General features: G+C 36.3%; 1 protein-coding gene across 1 annotated transcript in view; it reads right to left on the bottom strand.

Moving 5' to 3' along the window:
* Nucleotides 1-2,000: 2,000 nt before the first annotated feature.
* The window catches only part of ATP10B (ATPase phospholipid transporting 10B (putative)), a 313,742-nt gene continuing 296,395 nt past the window's right edge, over nucleotides 2,001-19,347 (bottom strand). Inside the window, exons 23-25 of the mRNA XM_051978841.1 lie at nucleotides 18,696-18,800; nucleotides 8,256-8,443; nucleotides 2,001-4,854 (exon numbers count right to left, since the gene is read on the bottom strand). Coding sequence (XP_051834801.1) covers nucleotides 4,365-4,854; nucleotides 8,256-8,443; nucleotides 18,696-18,800 — 783 coding nt within the window. The 3' untranslated portion in view covers nucleotides 2,001-4,364. The remainder of the gene's footprint in view (nucleotides 4,855-8,255; nucleotides 8,444-18,695; nucleotides 18,801-19,347) is intronic.

A 19,347-nucleotide genomic window follows, 5' to 3' on the forward strand; every position in this document is an offset into this window, starting at 1 on the left:
CAAGAATTTCAGGAATAATGACAGGTTTGTGACAGAGAAGACTTTTCATACCCTAAAATCATATTGTTTCAATTTTTTTTTAAATTACTGGAATCACCAGAATTTAGCCTAGTACCTAGGAGGAAATGCTAAAAACAATGCTTTTTACTTTTCCTCCTTCTATACTCTGATCCAATTAAACGTGATCCTTCACATAATCAATACCCAACAGAGATGGGACTTGAAACTGGGTCTTCTTGATTCTAAGATCAACATGATCAATCAACTATGCCATGCTGTCTCTCATATTTTGTTTATAGTTTTCCTAAACTGAACCAACCATATTTCCCTAGTATAAATACAATGTAGTCATAGTGAATAATATTTTTGTTATATTTCTGTAGCCATTTTGCTAATATTTAATTTAATATTTTGACACATTCATTAGTCATTTTCATAATGATTCATAAAATCATTTTATCATTTTCTTTCTCTGCTTCATTTCTTCCTAGTTTATGTATTAAGACCATATTGGTTTTGTAGAAGGAATTTGGTAGGATTCCCCTTTTACCTGTTTATATATATAAATAGTTTGTCATATTAAAATGAATTCCTTGAACATTTGTTGACATTCACTAGTAACTGTATCTGACCCATTTCTCCATCCTTCCCTTACTCCCCCTTTGGAAATCTTTAAGGCTTATTAAAAAAAAAAAGATTTTTGAGATTGGGTTTTGTTAATTCTCCATTTCTTGTTGTTAATCTGAGAATTTTATATTTTTACAACTATTTACTCATTATAACCATTTATTTGTTATTAGTTTTGTTGGTATATATTACAGGTCAGGACAGATTCAAACCAGTCTGGTGTTTCAAGTTCCAAAATGAAAAAAAAAGGAAGCATTTGTAAACTAACAGCTAACAAAGGTAGATTACTTAGCCTAATCAGGGAAAGGGTGTTTTTAAACAGGGATATTGCATTGGGCTTTTACTTCCCTGCCTGTTTTGACCTGTTCTTCCAGTAAGAAGCCTGCTAATGAGAAGGCAGGAGACACTCTTAATTCTTTGTGGGTTGCCTTTTTTATAGAGGCCCACAGAAACCTATGTTAATAACCCAAATCTTAGTCTCTGGAGCTAAAGTGGCAGATATTGTTCTTTACCATGTCATTGGACATATAGTAAATGCTATATAAATGGAAGTTTTTGTTATTGTTTTTATAGAATAGAATATAGAATAATTCTGTAGAATTCACATGGGTTCTATTTCTCTTATGAGTTATCCCATTTACATTCATGGTTATGATTATTAATTTTTTCTCTAATATATATTCTTATATTTTTCCCAATCTGACCTTTTTCACATGCAGTATAAGTCTTGCAGTCTAAATTTTTCTTGATAATGCCTTTACCTATTTTCTTTTGAAATGATATGTCCCCCAATTTTCTTTTCCTTGTATTGATTATTATTGCTAAGTCTTGGGTGATCTTTGGTACTTGAATTCTTTTCCTCTTTTGGCTTCTTGTAGCATTTTTTAACCCTAAAAGCTCTAGATTTTGGTTATGACATTCTTAGGAGCTTAAGTCTCATATAGCTCTAAATGTATAATTCTATGATTTTACCGTGGCACCAAAATGGCCATAGAGAGATAGTCTTGGGACCATATGGGAAGACTGGGGGTCAAGTCCTATCTCTGAAACCACTTGTGAAACTGTAGGTAATCCCTTATTATCTCAGGGATTGAGTCAACTCAATTGTTGTAGGGAAGGTTCTGACTTGCATTGATAAAGGGAGTTTCCTCACCTGGAGTTTTCCTATCTCTCAAGATTTACTGTTTACATGTCTTTTATGCTGAAGTAAACTATCAACTTCTGAAGGGTCTTCTTTTTCTCCTGTTGCTCCTATAGCACCATTTTTGATACATCCAAATGTAAATACATAATGACTAAGTAACTAAATCAAAGAAATGGGGATCAGAGAGAGACAGAAAAAAATATTGATGAAATAACAAGTTGACAGGAAATTTCATTAATGGCTGCCTATTGAAAACCATTTATTTTTTTCCCTCCAAGAGAAATGATACATATATATCTAGTCAGTCAAAAACAGGTAAAGAGTATAAAATACATTAAATACAAACATTAATATGAATTATCAGATATAAAGGGAAAAAAACCTATCCCATATAGTTAATCTTTTGCCTGAGTTAGAAGACAAGTTGGATAATCACATTTGGTTTTATTTTTAAAAAGGGGGGTAAGGGGAACAGAGACCTTGACAAGGTTTTTGACAAATGCTATGCCCTCAGCATAGTGTTTTGTGCAACCTGGCATTTAGGCAAGCAGATCTGGTTGTCTATCATAGTCACTACTGTTTCCCACAGCTCTGAAATAATACACTAGCTTCTAACCTTGGAAATTTTTTTGACATGTGCAGTGCTGTAGACAAGCAGGAGGCAGAAGGCGAGGTATTGATAACTTTTGCATTTTGGCCATTTCCTTTCTATCATGAAAGGTTGCATTGTTATTGTTTTCCTTAGCAGCACAGAAAACATCAACAATTAACCAATTATCCAGGGTTGGTGACACTGGATTGAATAGGATGTGAGAGGTAGAGATACTCTGATAAACAAATTCTAGGCACAATGTAACCAGGTCAGAAAGCCTTGAATGGCTCCTCAAGTTTTAGAGTTGAGTAAGGAAAAGACTGGCTCAGTCAATTGCCCTCTGACAATGGGATGTATTCTAGTCTCCTAATGGAGGTTTTTTTTTTTTTTTCATAGTCCATGATGCCTTGGGGATTGCAAATACTGCAGTGCTCCAAGGATTTCCATATTCTAAAAGAATAGGAAGCTAGCCTAAGAGTCAAGAAATCCTGAGTTCTAGTCTCCTTTCTGATGTATGCTAACTGTGTGACTCTAAGCAAGTCACAACCATTTATTGATTTAGGAAACTCTTGAAGAATAAATAGTGGGTGAGTTGCTGATATGCATTAGTAGAGAGATTTCTTGTTGGGAATTTCTTATACCAATGAAATCACAAGACCTTTTCTCCTCTCTTTCTATGACCATAAAACCATAAGAATAATTACATAAATTCCTAATCCCTCAAGTCTGTTGCTTTGTCTCTGGTAGACAATCAGGGGAGTACACCTCATGTTAACCTTCCATAGTATCAATCCACATGATTGAGCACATTCTTGAAACATACCTAGCTTACTTTAAAAATCTTTTTTTTTAATAGCTCTATCATTAAAACACTTTGAATCCTTTTCATATTTTCAGCCCTTGACCTATTCTAAAGGTAATGAGTTTCCTGAACATTTCACTCACTGTGTGAAGCAAGACTTTTTTGTATGTCCCTAAACTAACTCAAGTGTCAATTTTATGTGACCAAGTTCTAATGTTCCCAGTTTTAGATGAACAAGGTCATCTGTGCTTAATAAATGTTTGTTAATTGAATGAGGACTGAATCCTATCTACACCCTTCTTGATATTTTATGTTGTCCCAGTCCTTCCTTCTTCTCCTCTTCTTAGGCTTGGCTACGTGATCTTTGTAAGTATTTTTTTGATCCTTCTCTCCCCATCACACTTTGATTATCCAAAAGTAATCCTGCTTGATTCTGTTTTATCCTTTTTCCTATATCTAATGTGATAAGTTCATCTAGGTTTAACAATGATGAATGCTAAGTTCTCTCTGTGTGTCTCTCTGTCTCTCTCTGTATGTCTGTCACTCTTTTTCTCAACTTCTTTCCCTCTATCCTTTCCCTCCTCAAAAAATAGCTATCCAAAGTAATTAATTCAAATACATTCTTCATGGGGAAGAGGAGTGGCAAGGTGCAGCAACAAGCTTATCTTAAAGAGTAAAATGGTAATTGGACCTAACTTAGTGAATATAGGAAAGTGTGGGCCTTTGAGTAGAAGGCCTCATTTTTGGAAGAAACTCAGATTCCTTTGCTCCAACACTGGACCTATGTCTTCTGAAATTTTAGTTCTCCAACACAAAAGGAGAAACTCCTGGGGGATGGTAATGGTGTGTGAGCCAAATTATGGATGTAAGAAGAGCTTCACCCCTACAAGCAGTTCATTAGAATGATTCAGTGTCTAGGTATATTCTCGGAGCTAGATGCTTGAGGGCCCTCTCTTAAGAATTGTCCTAGCTCACAGTATATGGAAGTATTTTTCCATCCTGAGAAAAAAACAAATGACTCCTTCTTTTGGTAAGATGGGCTGCCTAACACACCATGCGTGCTCATTATCTTAACAGAAAAAAGAATCAAGCCTGTCCAGTCTTCTTTTATTTGCCCAGGAAGGATTGTGACTTGCTTGAGGTCACCGATTTGTTAGGTCAATGTGTTTGGAGTCTGTCCCTCATGTGCACAAAGCCTTTCATATAGTCAGTGAGCTCTGGGATCGGCGGTGGCTCCCTCTGCTTGATGCTTCTGGGCTGCCAGTCTGGGTATCCTTGAATATTCCAAAAGCTTCAGATCCATTAGATCCCAAGAGGTGTTCATTTGGGGAGGGTCTTCCTGAAGAACTAGGTGAGCTTTTATTATACCCCACATGACCTGAGCAGGGATAGGGGCTACTTCTGTCTCTATTAAGCACCCAGTCACCAGCATGTCTTTTCATGGGAGAGAGGGTATCTTTTAGGGAATTGTCCCTTGCTTCCTGTCCTGTGAAAGGGGAGGCCTGAAGATGACCCAGGCTGGCATTTCCAGAGGATAGAGCTGCTTGGCAGGCTGTAGATATTCTCTCTTTTTCTTTCTTCCATTCTTGGATAGCCAGCTTCTTTTTTTCTTTGGGAAGTTTGTCCAGTTTTTGAGCTTCCAGAAGGGATGACTTACCACAGGTCCCTTGCAGAGCCAAGATAAAATACCTGATGGAAGATGGAAAATAATTTATTTTTTAACACTTGTAAATGTTTATGATCACAGGCCCCCAAATAGAAATACCATGTTGGCATCTAAGTCAGTTGAGCTCTTAGATATATTTGTTATTCTGGGAATATCAACTTTATTTTGCTTTTTTTTTGCTGAGGCAATTGGGATTAAGTGACTTCCCAGGATCACACAGCTAGGAAGTGTTAAGTGTCTGAGGCCAGATTTGAAGTCGGGTCCTGCTGACTTCAGGGCTGGTGCTTTATCCACTGAGCCACCTAGCTGCCCCAATATCAACTCTTAAAAGACTTATATGTAAGTCCTGGGAATGGTGCAATGCCCTAATCCTGATGGCCCAAAGGACCGAGTAAGCTACTATGATAGATTCCATGGTAGGTTAAGTTATTTATTCAACGATATTTATAAGGTGTTTTCTCTGTGCAGAACATTGAAATAGGGATTGAGGAGATGGAATGTCTAGATAAGACATAGTCCCAGCTTTCAAAGTGCTTACAAAATATGGAGCTGACACAAATATATCTATAACATACAATGAAATACTATAAAAGCAGGAAAGAGGTACAAAACAAAGTGCTTTTTGAACTACAAAAGGGATAATTGCTAAAGACAGGGAGAATTGGGAGAAACTTTTGAGAGGTGCCCTTTCATTGTAATTTAAAGGATGGGGAAGAAATCTGCAGAAGAGATAGAAGATGATATTGTAGGCATATGAAATAGCATGAACAAAGGTAAAGGGAGTAAGGTGCATTAGGGATGGGGGTGACTGGGGTAGAAGATGAGAGAGGCAGAGAATAATTCAGTTTGACAAGAGAATGTGAGAAGAGAAGACATATTAGGTAAGACCAGAAAAGAGATAAAGGTTCAGATTATAAGGCTGACTTATTTTTTGACATAGACTTTTATAGAAACTACTCATTAATCATTCACGAGCAGCAGGACATAGGGGAAAGAACCACTAATCCAGTGGTTAGGGAAGTTGAGTCCTAGACTTGTTCCCACCACTGATTTGTTAGCTTTGGAAGGTGATAGAATATTTCTGGGCTTCAGAGCAAAGCCAAGGATGGATGACCTGTTTTGCTGCTGGTGTTAGTGAGGTAAGGAAACTGGATCTTCCAGGAATCTAACTTGACAAAAGAAAAAATCTAGTATGTCCTAGAGAGAACACGTATGCCATTTATAGGAGAAAGAGAAGAGAGGGAGAAGGTAGGAGGAAGGAAGAGGGAGGAAGACACACACACACACACACACACACACACACACACACACACACACACACACACATACCCAGAGGCAGAGGAGAGAAGAGGGAGAGAGAGAGGAATAAAGAGAGAGGATTCTTTGATTTATATATTCCATTGAGCATCACATCATTTGACTCTGTGTGTGATGCAGCTTTCTAGAAGAGAGAAGAGAGTCAAAGATAATAGTAGATAGATACAAATGTTGAACAAAAATCATGCTTTCAATGAATGCCCACATTGCAATAAAAATGTGAAGCTTGGTTGTGGGACTGAGAGGGGCATAGCCACCAGAGACTTCCTATGCATAGAGAAAAAAGTTAATCTCATTTAAACTCTATGGAACACCATATTGAGAAGCAAACAGAAATGAATCACAATTTAGATCTAAGGAGAATATAATTGCTAAAAAAAATATTGTATGCATAACTCCTAAGTCTGGCACTCTCCTGGCAGATGCACTAATTTGTATGCAGAATTATAAGGTTTAGATTTGGAAGGAAAAGAAATCACTGAGTCTGAGTCACTTACTTTATAGATGAAGAAACTGAGACCCAGAGAAGTTAAGTGACTTGCCTTAATTAATTAATAATCATATTAATAATTATTTATAAATTAATGATAATAATAATAAATACAATAAATAATAAGATATAAACTCAGGTCCTCTGACTCCAAAGTCATTGCTTTTTCCATCATAGCATACTATCTGCTCAGTTTTATCTCATAGGAATAATATTAACTCTTTTACAAATGAACTTTTTTCCCAGTTAAGAATGAAATAGGTCATTTATATAGTTTTGTGCCTTTGTTATTTCCTCTTGTACTGTTTCAGGGATTAGAGTGATGAGAGGGATGGATGAAAATGTGTGAAACTTATTATGAAATTATTCTCTTTCCTTTTTTTGATTGATTCTACTTTCTCCTCCCCTAGGTGTTCAAGGAAGAGGTATCAAGTTGGCTATAGCCTAGGAGAACTAAAGTCTGTTCAGGTGCAATGAATTTCTGGGTCTACCTATGTAAACCTCTGAAAAAAAATAGAAGGAGGAGTGCTTGAAGATTAGAGGGTGAGTTAAAGCCTTGAGCTTGCTCACATGGTCCTTGTGGATATGCTCTTGATTTTTCCCTCCCCATCACACTCTGCTGATCCAAAAGAAGGCCTCTTTGGCTCTGGGAGAGTCTCTTGCCTATATCTAATGCTGATAAATTCATTTAAGTTGGACAGTGACTAATACTCAGTAATTGTATTTTACTCCAGGAGTTAATTCTAAGATCATTTATGACATTGACCTGAGTGGTGATATGTCTCCCTTAGAGGCATTTGTCTATTTTAATCAGTTGGAACAATGACTCAGTCTTTTAGAAGACTCATTTGAAGGTTGTCTAGTGTGGGAAGCCTGGAAGGCTAGGAGTGAGGGGCCTTGGATTTTAATTTGCATGCTGATTTGTTGTAATTGAACTTGTAATAATTGAACCTACTTCCCAAGATGGTTGTTAGAAACAAAATAACATTTTAAAAGATCTTTGCCAACTTAAAATTTGTTGTGCTATACTATACTATGCTAGCTATGCTACTATTAGTATTATTATTATTAGTTTTGAGTAAATCCAATAGTTTCTCTATGCTTCAGTTTACCCATTAGTAAAATTAGCTCTATTCTGCTTATGTCAATTGCCAAGGTAAAATGATAAGGTAGATGGGAGGTTATGAGGCAAAATACTGCAGAACTCTAAGACATCATTACTATTTTATGAAAAATTATAATAAACAAAAGTTTTTATAATAATACAACTAGTTTGTTTCTATAAAGTGCTTCTTTTCACAGTGCTTTTAAATTTAGTTTTCTTTCTTCTCTCAATGACCTCAGATGAGAGGGAATGGAAACAAAAGGTATATTTATTATACAATTTATAGATAACAAGCCTGAAGAGATTCCATAGCTTGTCTAAAGTCACAAAACTACTCAGTGGGAAAGCTGAGACTAGAACCCTGGACCCTGAATCCTTAGCTCAGCACTCAAGACATCTACTATTCCATAATGTTTTAAATATAATAGCACTACACATTGCAGAGAAATTTCTAATTCCTGGATTGTGAAGTTAGTTCATTGTGCAAGGAGATGCAACCCCTAAATGCTAACCTTGGAAAAAGGGCAGCAACAGGTGTAAGGAAGCACAAGAGGTAGAAGGTGGGGTCTGATAACTGCTTCTCTATCATCCAGTAGGGGTTGGTTGGGCTGTTGCAGGTGACACAGATGGCATTGTACACGATGGAGACCAAAAAATAAAGCAGGAAGCTAGCTATGAGCACGAACCCGTGGATGAATGTCTGCAAATGAGAAAACATGAAATGATATTATATTCAAAGTCAAAGGAAATTGGAAGTTGGTAGCAATTCTGTGTGATACCATCTTCTTGTGGCTTTGATTTTAATTCTTAAGATTTCCTGACAGGCCACAGTAGCTTTCTCCCATTGGAACTTTCCCTGTGACTAGAGTCTTTTCTTCATAGAACATCCCTCTTATTCTCTAGCGCCCTCTGTCATTCGTGAGATCTTCAATTTAGGGGACAGGCCCAGGCCATGATTTAATTTTCCCCTCAGCTCTTCTTCTGACTCTCAGGATATCTCTTTCCTATCCCCACCCAAGTCGCTTCCCTTTTCTATCTCCAACCTCCTTAGCTCCCTTTTGTTTATTGTTCCCCGCCCCCACTGGAATCCAAAACTCTTGAAGGCAAGAGACTACTTTTTGCTTATACTTGTATCTCCAGTACTTAAAATGCACTTAACAAATAGTTGTTGCCTTGTCTTGCCTAAGCTTTTTTCATCTTATATATAGATTTATAGATGAAAAAACTGAGACCCAGAGAAGTTAAGTGACTTGCCTTAGTTAATTAATCATATTAATAATTAATTATAAATTAATAATAATAAATGCAATAAATAATAAGTTACAGATCTAGGATATAAAGTCAATAAACTATTGAGAGTAAGATGTAGTCCAGGAAGACTTGGGCTTAGCCCCTGCCTCTAACATATTGGCTGCACAACTCTGGGCCAGTCACCTAACTTTTCAGCTGATTATGTAACTCTATAAAATTATTAATTGCAGAAATAGTGCTGACTGCATTGGTAGAGGGAATTTCCTAATTTGGGAGTTCCATTTGCCTACAAAATCACAGGTCCAGGACCTTCATGCCCTTTATGTAAATATTACAGAATCTTCAAAAGGACAACTTTTGTGTCATAATTTGGATAACTAACTCCCTTTCCAAGGGGACTGAATCATGTCTTCTGTTTGATTTCTCTGCATGATGGAGCACTGCAGAATGATGGACATAAAAAGGAACTAAAGGGCCTCAGATGCCTGAGATGCAATTAACATAGTTGGTCTAGCCTGTTGAATGATTACTACTGCAAAACTGCATGGAAATGATTTTTTAAAAAATGCTTTAAAAAAACCCCAACAAATGATGAATGGTTCAGTTGAATGGCCCAGGATGTTAATTCTATTTCTTTGTAAAGTGAGTCCAATGACCAATCAGAAAATTTCCCAAATCTTAACAGTCTCATCATCTGCCTTGGTTACAATGGTAGCCTGATTGTGCATTACTGAGTTAAAAAAATCCACTGGTACCACAGTTGAATGATAATCATGCATAGAGGTTACACTGATAAGAAGAAAGTCTTTTGCTACATTTTTCTATAGTCAGTGCCTGGGCTGATCCAATCCTAGTTTAACTCTGTGGGTTGAAGTTCTACCACTCAAGGGTAAGGTGGACAGTGATCTGGACATCATTATGTCAAGTGGATTCCACAGTGTATCTCTACTATCTGTTGAATTTGTTTCTGTAATCATAAGGGGATACTACTTGGGAAAAACTAACATTTAAGTCCTTCTAAAATTTGGCCTCATTTTATCTGCAATGTAAATTCCTGGAGGACTGAGACACTTCAATTTTTTGTCTTTGTTATTGTTCTTCTGTTATTGAAATTTAGCCAGTAAATGAAGAACAGCAAGTTGTCTGAAGATCAGTCTTAACAAGTTGTCTCTGAGGTATGGAGTGATTAGATGACTTGTCCATGGCCACAAGGCTAGCATAAGAGGCAGGGCTTGAAGCTAAATTTTCCTGTGTTTATGAGGTACAATAGAAGACATACATTCATAAGTCGCCCATTCTCAGAATGCCCTACATTTTCACCTCCAAGTCCCCTTGCTCCTGGAAGACACAGCCAAAGTACTACCTTCTTAGTGAAAACCTTCCTGATCCCCTAAATTACTAGTTGATGATAGTCGTAATAATAACAATTATTAATATAACAGTAATAACAATAGCTAGCATTATATTGTATCTGCTATATGTCAGGTACTGTGCTAAGTGCTTTACAAATATTATCTTATTTGATCCTCATAACAATACTAGGAGGTAGGTGCTATTGTTAATTCAATTATATAGTTGAGGAAAATGAGGCAAATAGAGATTGTGACTTGCTCAAGGACACATAGTTAATAAGTGTCTCAGGTCAAATTTGAATTAAGGTTTTCCTGACTCCAAACCTAGCATTATCTTACTCTCAACAATTTTGCATTTAATTGCTTCACATTTATTTGCATTTATTTTCTTTATGTTCATTTTGTACTTTATTTCATAAATGTACTTGTTTCTTCTTTTTTTTTTTTTTTTTTTTTTTTTTATAATAAATTTTATTTTATTTAATAATAACTTCGCATTGACAGAATCCATGCCAGGATAATTTCTACACGACATTATCCCTTGCAATCACTTATGTTTCGTTTTTTCCCCTCCCTCCCTCCTCCCCCCCCCCCCAGGATGGCAAGCAGTCCTATATATGCTAAACATGTTGCAGTATATCCTAGATACAATACATATTTGCAGAACCAAACAGTTCTCTTGTTGCACAGGGAGAATTGGATTCAGAAGGTAAAAATAACTCGGGAAGAAAATCAAAATTGCAAATAGTTCACATTCATTTCCCAGTATTCCTTCTTGGGTGTAGCTGTTTCTGTCCATCATTTCTCCAATGAAACTCAGTTAAGTCTCTTTGTCAGAGAAATCCACTTCCATCAGAATACATCCTCATACAATATCGTTGTCGAAGTGTATAATGATCTCCTGGTTCTGCTCATCTCACTTAGCATCAGTCCATGTAGGTCTCTCCAAGCCTCTCTGTATTCATCCTGCTGGTCATTCCTTACAGAGCAATAATATTCCATAACGTTCATATACCACAATTTACCCAGCCATTCTCCAATTGATGGGCATCCATTCATTTTCCAGTTTCTAGCCACTACAAACAGGGCTGCTACAAACATTTTGGCACATACAGGTCCCCTTCCCTTTTTTAGTATCTCTTTGGGGTATAAGCCCAATAGAAACACTGTTGGATCAAAGGGTATGCACAGTTTGATAACTTTTTGGGCATAATTCCAGATCGCTCTCCAGAATGGCTGGATTCGTTCACAACTCCACCAACAATGCATCAATGTCCCCGTTTTCCCGCATCCCCTCCAACATTCATCATTGTTTTTTCCTGTCATCTTAGCCAATCTGACAGGAGTGTAGTGATATCTCAGAGTTGTCTTAATTTGCATTTCTCTGATCAATAGTGATTTGGAACACTCTTTCATGTGAGTGGTAATAGTTTCAATTTCTTCATCTGAAAATTGTCTGTTCATATCTTTTGACCATTTATCAATTGGAGAATGGCTTGATTTTTTATAAATTTGAGTCAGTTCTCTATATATTTTGGAAATGAGGCCTTTATCAGAACCTTTAATTGTAAAGATGTTTTCCCAGTTAGTTACTTCCCTACTAATCTTGTTTGCATTCGTTCTGTTTGTACAAAGGCTTTTTAATTTGATATAATCAAAATTTTCTATTTTGTGATTGGTAATGGTCTCTAGTTCATCTTTGGTCACAAATTTCTTTCTCCTCCACAAGTCTGAGAGATAAACTATCCTATGTTCTTCTAATTTATTTATAATCTCGTTCTTTATGCCTAGGTCATGGACCCATTTTGATCTTATCTTGGTATGTGGTGTTAAGTGTGGGTCCTTGCCTAATTTCTGCCATACTAATTTCCAGTTATCCCAGCAGTTTTTATCAAATAATGAAATCTTATCCCAAAATTTAGAATCTTTGGGTTTGTCAAACACTAGATTGCTATAGTTGACTATTCTGTCTTGTGAACCTAACCTTTTCCACTGATCAACTAATCTATTTCTAAGCCAATACCAGATGGTTTTGGTGACTGCTGCTTTATAATATAATTTTAGATCAGGTACAGCTAGACCACCTTCATTTGATTTTTTTTTCATTAATTCCCTTGAGATTCTCGACTTTTTATTGTTCCATATGAATTTTGTTGTTATTTTTTCTAAATCATTAAAATATTTTCTTGGAAGTCTGATTGGTATAGCACTAAATAAATAGATTAGTTTAGGGAGTATTGTCATCTTTATTATATTTGCTCGGCCTATCCAAGAGCACTTAATATTTTTCCAATTATTTAAGTCTGACTTTATTTGTGTGAAAACTTTTTTGTAATTTTGCTCATATAATTCCTGACTTTCCTTTGGTAGGTAGATTCCCAAATATTTTATGCTATCAACAGTTATTTTGAATGGAATTTCTCTTTGTATCTCTTGCTCTTGGATTTTGTTGGTGGTGTATAAGAATGCTGAGGATTTATGGGGATTTATTTTGTATCCTGCTACTTTGCTAAAATTATGAATTATTTCTAATAGCTTTTTAGTAGAATCTCTGGGGTTTTCTAGGTATACCATCATATCATCTGCAAAGAGTGATAGTTTGGTTTCCTCATTGCCTACTCTAATTCCTTTAATCTCTTTCTCGACTCTTATTGCAGAGGCCAGTGTTTCTAATACAATATTGAATAATAATGGTGATAGTGGGCAACCTTGCTTCACTCCAGATCTTACCGGGAAAGGTTCCAGTTTTTCCCCATTGCATATGATGCTTACTGAAGGTTTAAAATATATGCTCCTAACTATTTTAAGGAAAAGTCTAGTATGTCCTAGAGAGAACACGTATGCCATTTATAGGAGAAAGAGAAGAGAGGGAGAAGGTAGGAGGAAGGAAGAGGGAGGAAGACACACACACACACACACACACACACACACACACACACACACACACACACACATACCCAGAGGCAGAGGAGAGAAGAGGGAGAGAGAGAGGAATAAAGAGAGAGGATTCTTTGATTTATATATTCCATTGAGCATCACATCATTTGACTCTGTGTGTGATGCAGCTTTCTAGAAGAGAGAAGAGAGTCAAAGATAATAGTAGATAGATACAAATGTTGAACAAAAATCATGCTTTCAATGAATGCCCACATTGCAATAAAAATGTGAAGCTTGGTTGTGGGACTGAGAGGGGCATAGCCACCAGAGACTTCCTATGCATAGAGAAAAAAGTTAATCTCATTTAAACTCTATGGAACACCATATTGAGAAGCAAACAGAAATGAATCACAATTTAGATCTAAGGAGAATATAATTGCTAAAAAAAATATTGTATGCATAACTCCTAAGTCTGGCACTCTCCTGGCAGATGCACTAATTTGTATGCAGAATTATAAGGTTTAGATTTGGAAGGAAAAGAAATCACTGAGTCTGAGTCACTTACTTTATAGATGAAGAAACTGAGACCCAGAGAAGTTAAGTGACTTGCCTTAATTAATTAATAATCATATTAATAATTATTTATAAATTAATGATAATAATAATAAATACAATAAATAATAAGATATAAACTCAGGTCCTCTGACTCCAAAGTCATTGCTTTTTCCATCATAGCATACTATCTGCTCAGTTTTATCTCATAGGAATAATATTAACTCTTTTACAAATGAACTTTTTTCCCAGTTAAGAATGAAATAGGTCATTTATATAGTTTTGTGCCTTTGTTATTTCCTCTTGTACTGTTTCAGGGATTAGAGTGATGAGAGGGATGGATGAAAATGTGTGAAACTTATTATGAAATTATTCTCTTTCCTTTTTTTGATTGATTCTACTTTCTCCTCCCCTAGGTGTTCAAGGAAGAGGTATCAAGTTGGCTATAGCCTAGGAGAACTAAAGTCTGTTCAGGTGCAATGAATTTCTGGGTCTACCTATGTAAACCTCTGAAAAAAAATAGAAGGAGGAGTGCTTGAAGATTAGAGGGTGAGTTAAAGCCTTGAGCTTGCTCACATGGTCCTTGTGGATATGCTCTTGATTTTTCCCTCCCCATCACACTCTGCTGATCCAAAAGAAGGCCTCTTTGGCTCTGGGAGAGTCTCTTGCCTATATCTAATGCTGATAAATTCATTTAAGTTGGACAGTGACTAATACTCAGTAATTGTATTTTACTCCAGGAGTTAATTCTAAGATCATTTATGACATTGACCTGAGTGGTGATATGTCTCCCTTAGAGGCATTTGTCTATTTTAATCAGTTGGAACAATGACTCAGTCTTTTAGAAGACTCATTTGAAGGTTGTCTAGTGTGGGAAGCCTGGAAGGCTAGGAGTGAGGGGCCTTGGATTTTAATTTGCATGCTGATTTGTTGTAATTGAACTTGTAATAATTGAACCTACTTCCCAAGATGGTTGTTAGAAACAAAATAACATTTTAAAAGATCTTTGCCAACTTAAAATTTGTTGTGCTATACTATACTATGCTAGCTATGCTACTATTAGTATTATTATTATTAGTTTTGAGTAAATCCAATAGTTTCTCTATGCTTCAGTTTACCCATTAGTAAAATTAGCTCTATTCTGCTTATGTCAATTGCCAAGGTAAAATGATAAGGTAGATGGGAGGTTATGAGGCAAAATACTGCAGAACTCTAAGACATCATTACTATTTTATGAAAAATTATAATAAACAAAAGTTTTTATAATAATACAACTAGTTTGTTTCTATAAAGTGCTTCTTTTCACAGTGCTTTTAAATTTAGTTTTCTTTCTTCTCTCAATGACCTCAGATGAGAGGGAATGGAAACAAAAGGTATATTTATTATACAATTTATAGATAACAAGCCTGAAGAGATTCCATAGCTTGTCTAAAGTCACAAAACTACTCAGTGGGAAAGCTGAGACTAGAACCCTGGACCCTGAATCCTTAGCTCAGCACTCAAGACATCTACTATTCCATAATGTTTTAAATATAATAGCACTACACATTGCAGAGAAATTTCTAATTCCTGGATTGTGAAGTTAGTTCATTGTGCAAGGAGATGCAACCCCTAAATGCTAACCTTGGAAAAAGGGCAGCAACAGGTGTAAGGAAGCACAAGAGGTAGAAGGTGGGGTCTGATAACTGCTTCTCTATCATCCAGTAGGGTTGGTTGGGCTGTTGCAGGTGACACAGATGGCATTGTACACGATGGAGACCAAAAAATAAAGCAGGAAGCTAGCTATGAGCACGAACCCGTGGATGAATGTCTGCAAATGAGAAAACATGAAATGATATTATATTCAAAGTCAAAGGAAATTGGAAGTTGGTAGCAATTCTGTGTGATACCATCTTCTTGTGGCTTTGATTTTAATTCTTAAGATTTCCTGACAGGCCACAGTAGCTTTCTCCCATTGGAACTTTCCCTGTGACTAGAGTCTTTTCTTCATAGAACATCCCTCTTATTCTCTAGCGCCCTCTGTCATTCGTGAGATCTTCAATTTAGGGGACAGGCCCAGGCCATGATTTAATTTTCCCCTCAGCTCTTCTTCTGACTCTCAGGATATCTCTTTCCTATCCCCACCCAAGTCGCTTCCCTTTTCTATCTCCAACCTCCTTAGCTCCCTTTTGTTTATTGTTCCCCGCCCCCACTGGAATCCAAAACTCTTGAAGGCAAGAGACTACTTTTTGCTTATACTTGTATCTCCAGTACTTAAAATGCACTTAACAAATAGTTGTTGCCTTGTCTTGCCTAAGCTTTTTTCATCTTATATATAGATTTATAGATGAAAAAACTGAGACCCAGAGAAGTTAAGTGACTTGCCTTAGTTAATTAATCATATTAATAATTAATTATAAATTAATAATAATAAATGCAATAAATAATAAGTTACAGATCTAGGATATAAAGTCAATAAACTATTGAGAGTAAGATGTAGTCCAGGAAGACTTGGGCTTAGCCCCTGCCTCTAACATATTGGCTGCACAACTCTGGGCCAGTCACCTAACTTTTCAGCTGATTATGTAACTCTATAAAATTATTAATTGCAGAAATAGTGCTGACTGCATTGGTAGAGGGAATTTCCTAATTTGGGAGTTCCATTTGCCTACAAAATCACAGGTCCAGGACCTTCATGCCCTTTATGTAAATATTACAGAATCTTCAAAAGGACAACTTTTGTGTCATAATTTGGATAACTAACTCCCTTTCCAAGGGGACTGAATCATGTCTTCTGTTTGATTTCTCTGCATGATGGAGCACTGCAGAATGATGGACATAAAAAGGAACTAAAGGGCCTCAGATGCCTGAGATGCAATTAACATAGTTGGTCTAGCCTGTTGAATGATTACTACTGCAAAACTGCATGGAAATGATTTTTAAAAAATGCTTTAAAAAAACCCCAACAAATGATGAATGGTTCAGTTGAATGGCCCAGGATGTTAATTCTATTTCTTTGTAAAGTGAGTCCAATGACCAATCAGAAAATTTCCCAAATCTTAACAGTCTCATCATCTGCCTTGGTTACAATGGTAGCCTGATTGTGCATTACTGAGTTAAAAAAATCCACTGGTACCACAGTTGAATGATAATCATGCATAGAGGTTACACTGATAAGAAGAAAGTCTTTTGCTACATTTTTCTATAGTCAGTGCCTGGGCTGATCCAATCCTAGTTTAACTCTGTGGGTTGAAGTTCTACCACTCAAGGGTAAGGTGGACAGTGATCTGGACATCATTATGTCAAGTGGATTCCACAGTGTATCTCTACTATCTGTTGAATTTGTTTCTGTAATCATAAGGGGATACTACTTGGGAAAAACTAACATTTAAGTCCTTCTAAAATTTGGCCTCATTTTATCTGCAATGTAAATTCCTGGAGGACTGAGACACTTCAATTTTTTGTCTTTGTTATTGTTCTTCTGTTATTGAAATTTAGCCAGTAAATGAAGAACAGCAAGTTGTCTGAAGATCAGTCTTAACAAGTTGTCTCTGAGGTATGGAGTGATTAGATGACTTGTCCATGGCCACAAGGCTAGCATAAGAGGCAGGGCTTGAAGCTAAATTTTCCTGTGTTTATGAGGTACAATAGAAGACATACATTCATAAGTCGCCCATTCTCAGAATGCCCTACATTTTCACCTCCAAGTCCCCTTGCTCCTGGAAGACACAGCCAAAGTACTACCTTCTTAGTGAAAACCTTCCTGATCCCCTAAATTACTAGTTGATGATAGTCGTAATAATAACAATTATTAATATAACAGTAATAACAATAGCTAGCATTATATTGTATCTGCTATATGTCAGGTACTGTGCTAAGTGCTTTACAAATATTATCTTATTTGATCCTCATAACAATACTAGGAGGTAGGTGCTATTGTTAATTCAATTATATAGTTGAGGAAAATGAGGCAAATAGAGATTGTGACTTGCTCAAGGACACATAGTTAATAAGTGTCTCAGGTCAAATTTGAATTAAGGTTTTCCTGACTCCAAACCTAGCATTATCTTACTCTCAACAATTTTGCATTTAATTGCTTCACATTTATTTGCATTTATTTTCTTTATGTTCATTTTGTACTTTATTTCATAAATGTACTTGTTTCTTCTTGATTGTTCTATTCTTTATATATGTATTCTTGGTGGCTGATACATAGGCATTTAATAAAAGTTTACTGATTGGATAATTGTTGAGGAAAATACAAGGAAGAAAGTGGTAAGGACAAAAAGGGAAATGAAGACAAAATTGTTTTGGAAAATATGAGTGAGGATAAATGACTTTCAGCTGGGAATCTGGAGGGATCATGGCAGACTTTAGGAAATGGATAGAAGGCTGGTAAAGGGACTGCAATGGGCTTTGAAGGAAGAATAGGATTTTGACAGACAATGTATTTGAGCATGTGGGATGACTTGTAAAACTCCACAGAGATAAGAAGGAATAGGATGAGATAAATAGCTGGCAGTCTAGTTTCATTGCAACACAGAATAGCATGAGGAGTAGTAATGGTGTGAAAAAGACTAGAAGGCCAGATTGTGAAATCCAAGGCTACATTCTCAACCAATCCAGAATCTTCCTAACCTGTCTCTTGGCCCTCATAGACTTGCAGTATCTTATAATTGGAAAGGACCTAAGAGGACAGCTAATTGAATGTCAGCCAAAATACTTGCAGAGGTAATTACTAGGAAGTCACTTTATACTGTGGAAAGAATAGTTGATTTGGAGTCCGAGAACCCAGTTTTGCCTCTTATTACAACTTAATTTTGAGTAATCCATTTAATCTCTCTAATCCTTGGCTATTTCACCCATAAAATCATAAGGCTGGCCTGGATGCCCTCTAAGGTTCTTTCTCAGTCTAAATTTATGATCCCATGGTGTCCATACCCATGTCTTCATTTCCATTGCCTGGTGTAACAGTATTGTGGTGAGGGAGATAGTATTGATTGGAGTTCCAAAAGTGAAGACATCAATATCAGAGTCCTTGTAGGTCTGCAAAAGAGACATATGGGAATTCTAAGTGTGGAATGAAGCATAAGTTGTCAGACATGGTCATTGTTAATCACTTTCACTTAGTCTTCTTGATTGGGATAGGGATAAGGGAAACTTTCCAGTTAGACATGTTAAAAACAAACAAACAAAGAAAATGCCAGTAAAAATTTTAATAGAAAATCAAAACCAATATGAATTTATTGGTTATGTTGGATTGAACAAGTTTACCAAGCATTTACCATGTCTCAATCCTTTCTTCATTACTGCTGGTGTCCTTCTCTAACTTACTTTGTGTTAATTTTATATTTATTATGTATGTTCTCATGCAGGATCCTGTAGCCTTATAATCCTATGCATAAATCATTTCTTTTGCCTAACCTCCTTAAGGGCAAGGACTATTTCATTTAAATCTTTATTTTAGTGCCTTGAACAGTGCTTGGCACATATTGAGAATTATACTAAGTTTTTATGGATTGACAGATTAACAATCAGGCACTGTTTTAGGTGCTGGCAATACAGACACAAAAGTGATGCAGTTCCTTCTCTT

This window comes from Antechinus flavipes, chromosome 2 (assembly GCF_016432865.1).
Source record: "Antechinus flavipes isolate AdamAnt ecotype Samford, QLD, Australia chromosome 2, AdamAnt_v2, whole genome shotgun sequence".
Classification (NCBI taxonomy): Eukaryota; Metazoa; Chordata; class Mammalia; order Dasyuromorphia; family Dasyuridae; genus Antechinus; species Antechinus flavipes.